At 39.0% G+C, this 9,533-nt stretch overlaps 1 protein-coding gene across 1 annotated transcript; it reads right to left on the bottom strand.

Annotated features, from left to right (window-relative positions):
• LOC109834513 (F-box/kelch-repeat protein OR23) lies at positions 748-9,118 on the bottom strand. The gene is made up of 2 exons (XM_020402555.1): positions 8,662-9,118; positions 748-1,162 (listed from the first exon to the last, which is right to left on the bottom strand). Exons 1-2 carry the CDS (start codon positions 8,883-8,885, stop codon positions 898-900), a joined length of 489 nt encoding a protein of 162 aa, XP_020258144.1. The 5' UTR covers positions 8,886-9,118; the 3' UTR covers positions 748-897.

Genomic DNA, 9,533 nt, shown 5'->3' with positions numbered 1-9,533 from the left:
TCCCCCCCAACCAAAAAAAAAAGTGATGAATGTACTTGACAAGATCCTTACAAATTTTATCGAACAGTTAAATGGTATTTCCAACATTTATAGCGGGAGTTGGGATTAACAAAACACAACCTCAATCTAAAAAGGGAACTTTATTGTTTGTCTCGAAGTGCTATTACATAATCTTATCAGTTGCTTCTCTTGTGGATGCTTCTCTTGGTCTACGGTTTATTTAATCAGAATGTTCTACTGAGATGAAACATTTTGGGGGTATTCTAATGCAAATGAGGTGACATTGAGCCTATCACCTCTTATTTTAGGAGTAAAACTTGCCTGCAGTCAAAAAAAAAAAAAAGGGAAAAAATAAAAAAGAAATCGAAGTCAAAAGTGTTGTGGTGGTTAATATCTTTTTTTTGCAAAAAGATGAGAAAAGGTCTCATAAACAGTCTGCAACTAAGCCTTTTAACAAATAAAATAAAATGACACTTTTCTAGCGCTTACTAACAGTTTATCGTACGTACATGAGCGTATATAGTTTAATTTCGACAGCTTTTCACACTTACCTAATATCCACCAGAATCAAGGAAAGGAAAACAAGAATATATTCCCGTTTTGGTAACAGGACCAAGTGAATAAACCAACCTGATACAGACAATAATATACAAAGGTTGCACTAGTCTGGACAGTTGTTTGATACGTACACAGATTATATATGTCAGATATTTATTTACAAGACATACTTGAATCAACTTCTATCTGTAATACTTACAGTAAAACAATCTATACAGCAAACAAAAACATTTTACACCTAATAAGTGGCGATACAAAACAATATCCAACCGTTCGCCGCGTGTATAAATCTATACATCAAAAGGAACATTTCAATTATACACTGAGAATCTAAAGGCATCATAATTTGACGGTGCATGAAACAGCACTCTTAAAATCAATTGCATGTTTGAATGGCACGCTAGTGGTTAGAAACTTCCATTTCCTCTTGATAGGGTTATACACTTGAATCTCTAGGGTTGGCCTTTTTTTAGGGGAACTTCTGGGTTCTGAAGTCAGCACGTAGAGCTCCTCGTTCATGGCAGCGAAGCAACAGGAGTCATCAGAGGGAAGCTTTTTACGTAAGCTTGTCTCTTTCAGCCATCGATTGGTAGCAAAGTCATACCTGCATAGCGATATCAAATTATTTGCGGCAAACATAAATGGGAAAATGAAATTAGTTGGATTTATATATTTATCTTTCAAGTAATATTGACCATGAGTATGACTTTAGGGAGATAAGGATACACTTCAGTAAAAAATGGAACACTGACAATTCTGCATCCAGGAAGAGGCATACAGGACATTCATCTAACTCTGGCCATGAAAAAATTTTCAACAACTAAAATTATGTTAAACATATAGGACTGTTGAAGTGGATATGGATGAGTCTAGTTTTATTTCTTCACCTTTATCTTGTGTCAATCATTTCATTGGTTTTTTTAACTGGTTGTCTTAGTTTTACATTGCTTTATTTCTTTATTTCTCATGTATCTTCCATTTTCGTGGTTTCTTTCAGTTCTTAGTGACACCAAGTGACTGCATCCTGCCTGAATAGGAGATGCATATATAAGATAACAATACTAAAAATTCGAGCCATAGAATTTTAATACTAAAAGACTTGAACCATTTTTGAATGGTCTTGTTTCTCCAGAACCAATATAACTCCTTTCATGAAAAAAATGTGATCAATTAACGAAGCAACAAAACTACTTGTTAGAGATAATCTTGTTGCATTAAAACAGACAAAAGTTGACTAATTTGGCTAACACTTAACTTGGTAAAATGAACTGAATGAAGAATTAGATTGTTCAGTAGCACACTGAATGTTGAGAATACACATCAAACTTCTAGAGAAGATCCACAGTTAAAAAAAACATCTGTGATTGTTCAAAACACTTGTAATTGTTTCAGAAATGAAAAAGATGGTAGAAAAGGTCTATCGAGTGCTAGAAACAGGGGTATAAAGTATAATGGATCGATATGGACATTGTGAACTGATTCATGATAAAACTGGTGGTTCATGATAACCCCTCACATCTCTCTTCAGAAGGATAGAAAAAGAAGGCTCTATGGAGAATGTGGTCAGAAATCCAAAAGACGGTCTGAGTCCTGACACAACGATCAAATTTGTTATCAGCACATGCATGAGAATAACAAATTTACTCAATAGAAAAGATTAAAGAATCATCATAAACCTCCCTTAACTTTCCACATGTAGAAAGAGATGGACAGTTAATGACATCCCTTATACCAATGACCCCAAAAGGATAGATGAATTGAAACATATGAAATATAATACAAATAAAATCAGTTTAAGGTTCCCTAGAAAGATATGAGGCATGGCATGGATCCTTTACGAACAAGTTGCAAGGGTATGAAGGAAGAGCAGGGGAACCATATAAGGTCGAGGGCCAAAGCAATGCTCCTCAAAAACTCAATGGTAGAGTGGTCATTATACGCTGACTGGCCATAGGTCTGAAACCTGTTCCTTGTCTTTTTTTTTTCTTCCTATTGTGTCCTGTATCAATTAATCACACCTGTTCTACGATATGTGAGAATCACTGTAAATAGTTAATACCTCAATATAGAGCAGGGGTAGCAATGACACCCCCTTTATTATCAAAACTGAAGCGGTTGTAAGAGAGAAGGGGAAGGTACCACCAATGTGAGTAGCACCAACATGAATGACCCTAATATTTTCATGTACATAGAACCAAAACGATTTGGACATCCTTAGTGAGCATGACAATCTACAACACAGATTGTATTCATTTGATTTTCAAAGGATGTCTCTTCATGGTATCACATTTCACCTCCCATGTTAGCCCTCTCTTCACCAACCATACACTTCAGTGACTTCAACTGCAATGCAACTAATGCATTTATGCACCTTTATTGTGGCCTTGCAATGGCCAGCATCATATCTATACAATGTGAAACTCCATTCGTTAACCCCACTACTAAAGACTGCCCATATATTTTAAAAGTTACTGTAGTTTCTAATTGATCATATTTAGTAGTTTCTAATTGATTGCACTTACCTCACCATCCAGTTCTAGCAAATATATCAAAAAAATGGAATCATTAAAACATAAATGGCATGGTTGTATGATATGTTGCGGGGCTACTTCATTCGATTTCCAAAGGATGTCTCTTCATGGTATCACATTTCACCTCCCATGTTTGCCCTCTCTTCACCAACCATACACTTCAGTGACTTCAACTGCCATGCAACTAATGCATTCATGCACCTTTATTGTGGCCTTGCAATGGCCAGCATCATATCCTATACAATGTGAAACTCCATTCGTTAACCCCACTACTAAAGACTGAACATGTATTTTAAAAGTTACTGTAGTTTCTAATTGATTATATTTAGTAGTTTCTAATTAATTGTACTTACCTCACCATCCAGTTCTAGCAAATATATCAAAAAATGGAATCATTAAAACATTTATGGCATGGTTGTATAATATGTTGAGGGGATACTTCATTCGATTTTCAAAGGATGTCTCTTCATGGTATCACATTTCACCTTCCATGTTGGCCCTCTCTTCACCAACCATACACTTCAGTGACTTCAACTGCAATGCAACTAATGCATTCATGCACCTTTATTGTGGCCTTGCAATGGCCAGCATCATATCCTATACAACGTGAAACTCCATTCGTTAACCCCACTACTAAAGCTGCACATGCATTTTAAAAGTTACTGTATTTAGTAGTCTCTAATTGATTGTACTTACCTCACCATCTAGTTCTAGCAAATATATCAAAAAATGGAATCGTTAAACCATTTATGGCATGGTTGTATGACATGTTGAGGGGATACTTCAACCATGAAGCCGTACGCGTAACACACCTGTATGGTCTCTGACACTTCCTTGAACACTACTTGAATATATGCGTACATTTATTCAGACATGTAAATCAATTATATACACATGTTTTAAATTAAAACACTCGCCATACACTTCTTCGACATATATCCTACAATGGATCTCTTTTGAAACTTCTTGGAAAAGGATCAGGTTTTTTTCAGCATACTCGGTTCATAACTATGATTTTAAAGGGTTGTTTGCACATCTAGTTACAAGATGAGCGGTTTTTCAATTTATAATCTACAAGACAAAAGAAACATAAAAACTTTATAGGAATACTAAATCCCATAATATGTAAATGAAAAACATATTGCTCTCACGTAAATTATCAATTTCAATATAAATATATGTATGTGTAGGCGCAGTTGTGTCCCCATACTCGTATCTTTTACAAATTTGCCATGTGTTGTACCTGTGTCCACGCCCGCTTCCATGCAACATAGGTTGCATGCTTTATCAGGGAAGTTTATTTTAAAAAAAGCCACATAGGCACTAGCCCAAAGTTTTCAGGTAGTGATGAAAAATTTGGCATGGTCAGTTTATCAGCAGGATTGGTGTACTTTTATGGTAAAGATAATGGCAGACATGACAAGTACAAAATAGTTTTATGTTATTACTGTCTTCAAATTACTAAGAAAGAATTCATTTTTAGGAATAAGTTAGTGCACAGCAATAAAAACAGTGACAGAATTCTGCATACTAAAGCATCATCTTCACTCTTTGTCTAAGACCCTTTTCAAATTCAAGGAAATTTAGAACCTCTAAGATTATGATAGTTAATATAAATTATCAAAACAGATGAGTTACAAGTAAGCTAACCGGCTGCAAAGGCATTCAGAAGCGGCTAAATAGACCTTACATACCCTATTGGTTTATCTACTCTTTACTTATATATCCCCACTTGTATTTGGTAGCAAAAAAATACCCTAAAATTTTTTAAACCTTTACTTATATACCCTCACTTGTTTTTGGTAGCACTTATACACCCCAAAGTTTTTAAAACTTGCACTTAAATACCCTAAACTTTTTATATCTGGACTTAAATATCCTAAAAAGTTTTAAAACTTGCACTTAAGTACCCTCAAGTTTGTAGGACTAAGGGTATTTATGTGCAAGCTTTAAATATTTAGGGTATTTAAGTGCTAGTTGTAAGAACTTTAGGGTACTTAAGTGCTGCCCAAAAAAAGTGAGGGTACATAAGGTCAAGTTTAAGAAACCTTAGGGTATTTTTTTTTTGCTACCAAATTGTAGTTGGGGTATATAACCCATAAGTGAAAAGTAGGTGAAACCATAGGGTATATAAGTGTTATTTAGCCTTATGGAAGCAAGCATCCCACTTGATCACAGTAACAGAAGAGCAGCCTACGTCGGCAATGACCACAAGGACACACAGAATGGGCCTTGAACAGGCACCAAGGTAAAAGTAGAGATTATATAGCTAGAGGGAGATCTAGCAAAGTGGGTTAGCAAGAGCCTGACCAAACATATAGACATAGGCACACCACCACCAAATATATCATAGCACATAGACATAGGGCCCAACAACACCACCCACATGCTTGTTCAATACTGAAATTAAAGATATTTTTCTCATTATAACATAACACAATGCTCTCTATCCCTCGGAGTTTCAACTAGAGTTGCGAAGATGAGAAGCCAAAACATAAAGAACCTTGGACTGCATGATCAGAACAGTGCATCACAAAACATTTAATGCTTTCATAATAACCTGTAAAGTCCAGACCATTATTGTTTTCCTTAAAATGACTCTTGGCAGTGGAATTTGAAGAAAAAGGAACTGGAAACATTCCCGTATACCCCACTCACCAGGAAACTACAGAAACAAGAAGTTCTAGATCTTATCTATCTATAGCATATCAAATTAGATTATGGGAAGCGGAAATATGAGATTACAGCAACCTTTTACTATGCTCCTCCCAGAAAAGCGGGAGAAAAACCAAGAAAATGACTTTTAAGTTTGAAAATCTCTCTATCCAACTTTCCAAGATGTCTTGGAAAGTTGCCCTACAAGGCACATCCGCCTGAAAGAACCTAGAAACTTTGATTTTTCTATAGTTTTCTTCTGAGTCTATGTGCTAAATGTGGAACTAGACTATTTAGGTTGTAGATTACTTAAGTTTATTTTTTAATCTGCCAAAACAACCCCTTAATGAACAACAAAGCTTCCTATAATTGTACTAAATGATATGTTGCCTTCATACGGAACATATATCCAGTATTTGGACAATCTGATACAAGATGATGTTAGACACAAGATGATGTTAGATACAGTGTCCTAGCTCCTTTTGATGAATCCTATGTTTTATCACTGTTCTACATCGCCGTTATAAATAACGGTAAATAGCCCCGCAATAGCGGCGCTAATAACATTAGCGGTCCCTTCCCGCGACGCTATCGCCCGCTACGCTATCGCGCAATAGCGGTGACATATTGCGAAATATGTTTGTTCGTAAAAGCGGCCAATAGTGTGTCATAACGGTAAATAGTGAGCGATTGCATTCAAAATTTGCTTTTTGACTGCTATTTAAAAACGGTTTGAGGCTTTTTTTAAAAAAATTAAACTCAACCCTTGATCATTGCATTCCACCGTCTCCTATGATTTTCAGCATACTCCCCCCACCTCTCATAGCCTCTGACGCCTACCTTGATACTTCCTCTCACCTCCTTCACCGTGAGCTCCTCTTAGGATAGTCCTGTCACCACTTAAGCTCTTCTTTTGTCGAAGACGACGACTTTTTGACCCCTCCAGTCATCTTCGGTATTACGTGATAGTTATATGTCTATTTCATGTTTAGGATCTCTTTAAATCATCTAATATGTATTTTTAGATTCCTTAGATTTTTCTTTAATTTTTTTTAGTATTTATACATATCTAAATTAGACCGCTATTTGACTTTGCGTTTTTTACCGCTATTTTGCCGCAATAGCCCGAAATAGCCTTAGCGATGCCTCACTGTTACGCGATGCTATCCGCTATCGATAACCTTGTTCTACACATATCATAGATATATCAGAAATCTAAGATGTTACTACTGAATACATTATTATTAAATTTGCAAATGCATACTATGCATTATCAGATAGTTTGTTGAACTTCTTGTAAGGAAGTCCTAGTAAAGAAATTATTCACATAAACTATTGCAGATTCATTATTACATACTGATGCTGCAGCATGGATATGACATTGAAAATATTTCAATAATATCAGAATATTGTGCTCCATCGATAGTTAAGCTTTCCAGATTCATACAAAAATCAGATAAAATTAACACACAAAGACGTGTTTTATTATCGACTACCCATGAGGTAGCCAAACCCAAATTTTATGAAATTGTCTTATTTGTATGCCTACATGGCTACATCAGGACATATTGTATTTGTGCATTACATGAACCTCTATCTTCAAATTATTCTCTGTGAGTTGTCATTGGTATAATTTCTTCCCACAAAATAGATTCCACAGAATACTATTCTACCTCATAAAATTCACCAAGTTCCGTACATCCTTTACCAGAAAGTACCCTTCACACACACCCCCTCCCGCGCGGCCGTGGGGTTATAAGTTAGTTACAAATTTTATGGCCGCCAAAGCCAATGAGTGTACTCATACACTGACTCTTCTAATCATTTATAATGTCTTGTTATGTTCTTTGTCATAATCCAACATTTGGACATTTCTAGGCAGTTTCTTTATTGCATCTCAACAAGTACACGGAGATCCCAAATTGTTCATATCAGTCAACTGAATCATTGAACGTCACACTAGCCAAATTATGCCCACCATTTCTCCAAAATAACATCAGAATAAATAGCCAAAACTCCAAACCAATAACTACCTATGTAGTGTAATGTACAAATGGAAGGCACAGGTACCATCTGCAGAAAAATCATTCACATTATCTGAAAACCTCATCTGAAGGTTTACACACACACATATGATTAGCATCATATACTTGTACAAGTCTAAGAGTAAAACAAACAGAACCAGTTGTATCTAGAAGAACAGCAACAGATTTCTCCAAAGGAAAAAGAGAGGAAAAAGAAAACAACAAGTAATGAAGATAAAGACAAGCTCCTTATGAACAGCTTATGCACACATTAAGATATCCAGAGCATCCCAATTATCTACATTTCTACACACGTTATTTAAAAAGATTTGTCTCTTCTAGTGTGTCCACCAATGTCATGTTCTTCTTCTCTTCTAAAACTTGCCATATCAGCGAGTCATCCAATATTTCAATATTTTTTTCTTTGAAATACCACAGTAAGGATTCATCTGAAAAACCATGAACAAGAATGCCTTAAATGTATGCAAAACTATTCGTAAGACGCAGGACATTTACCTATATAATAAAGCAATATTCACGTTCATCATAATAAAAACATCGTGTTTCAATCAAACAACCAATGATCCTTGAACGGTGTTCGGGAAAATATACCCTAATAGTGTGGCCATGACATGCTATTCTTCCGAAAATATATAAATGGGTACTCTACAGTCCTCAAGCATATAGAACAAATCCACCTCTTAACATAAATTGCAGTTCCTAACAATACAAAAGGAGGTCTTGAAAACTGAACATGCTTGAACACATAGGCATCAATGCCGCAACTCATAAATTGCAACGGCGCAATCCGAAGCCCTCAAGCGTAGCAAACGAGCCACCTTAACCTAAACAATACGATAACAAAATTCGTCAGAGAACACGAGAGAGCTCACCTGAAAATCTCGTTCCGGTCCAGCATAAAAACCGCGCCGCCTCGCCGTCCTCCCCCTCCACAACCCCAACCTTCCCCAACCTCCTCCTCCTCTCCCCTTCCTCCCACATATCCCCAACCTCCTCTCACCTGCCGCTCTCCAACCCATCGCCACCGCGTCCCTGCAGTAAAAACATCCCTGGGCCCACACCCGCCCACCGTCCTATACTCCCCGTACCCGCCCATCACCCAGAACTCCCCCTCCCTCACGAACCGACGCACCCGGCCGGCACCTCCCCAGCCCCTCCCGGCCCTCCACTCCCCGGCGTCCACGTCGAGGACCTCCACATTCTTTATCCGGGTCCCGTCGGACGCGGGTAGACCGGTGGCGGGATCCGTCCGCCTGCGACGAGGATGGTGCGGGAGGGGCTCGTGGGCGGTCTGCGGCGAAGGAGCCGCGGGGGGAGGGCATGTCGGGAGCGGGGACCAGGGGGGGAGGGGGAGGGGAGGTGGGCGAGTCGAGGCGGTGGGCGGAGGGGGAGGGGATGGCGAGGTTGAGGGGAAGGAGCGGGCGTCGAAGAGGGAGCCGCCGAGGAGGTAGAGGTGGGGGAAGAGGAAGAGGGGGGAGGGGTTTGGAGAGGTGGAAGAGGTGGGGGCGGGTGGGGGGGGCGGGGGAGGCGGAGGAAGGAGAGGGTGAGGTGGGTCGAAGAGGAGGGAGGGGAGGGTGTCGGAGGGGAAGAGGGCGAGGAGTGGAGGCGGAGGCGGAGCGGCGGCGGAGGAGGAGGGGGGGGGAGGAGAAGAAGAGGCGCCAGGAGCGGGAGGTGAGCCTGAGGCGCGGAGTGGAGGGGCGAGGGGAGGGACGAGAGGATCACGGCGCGGAGATGTCGTTGGGGA

This window comes from Asparagus officinalis, chromosome 3, assembly GCF_001876935.1.
Source record: "Asparagus officinalis chromosome 3, Aspof.V1, whole genome shotgun sequence".
Taxonomy (NCBI): Eukaryota; Viridiplantae; Streptophyta; class Magnoliopsida; order Asparagales; family Asparagaceae; genus Asparagus; species Asparagus officinalis.
The sequence above is the reverse complement of the archived record's forward strand: the minus strand, read 5'-3'. Positions and strand labels throughout refer to the sequence as shown.

Coding starts and splice junctions, on each gene's coding strand:
- LOC109834513 (XM_020402555.1), bottom strand. CDS start 8,885: ATGGGCGGGTACGGGGAGTATAGGACGGTGGGCGGGTGTGGGCCCAGG. Junction 1,163..8,661: donor GACCGGAACGAGATTTTCAG/GTGAGCTCTCTC, acceptor ATCGCTATGCAG/GTATGACTTTGCTACCAATC.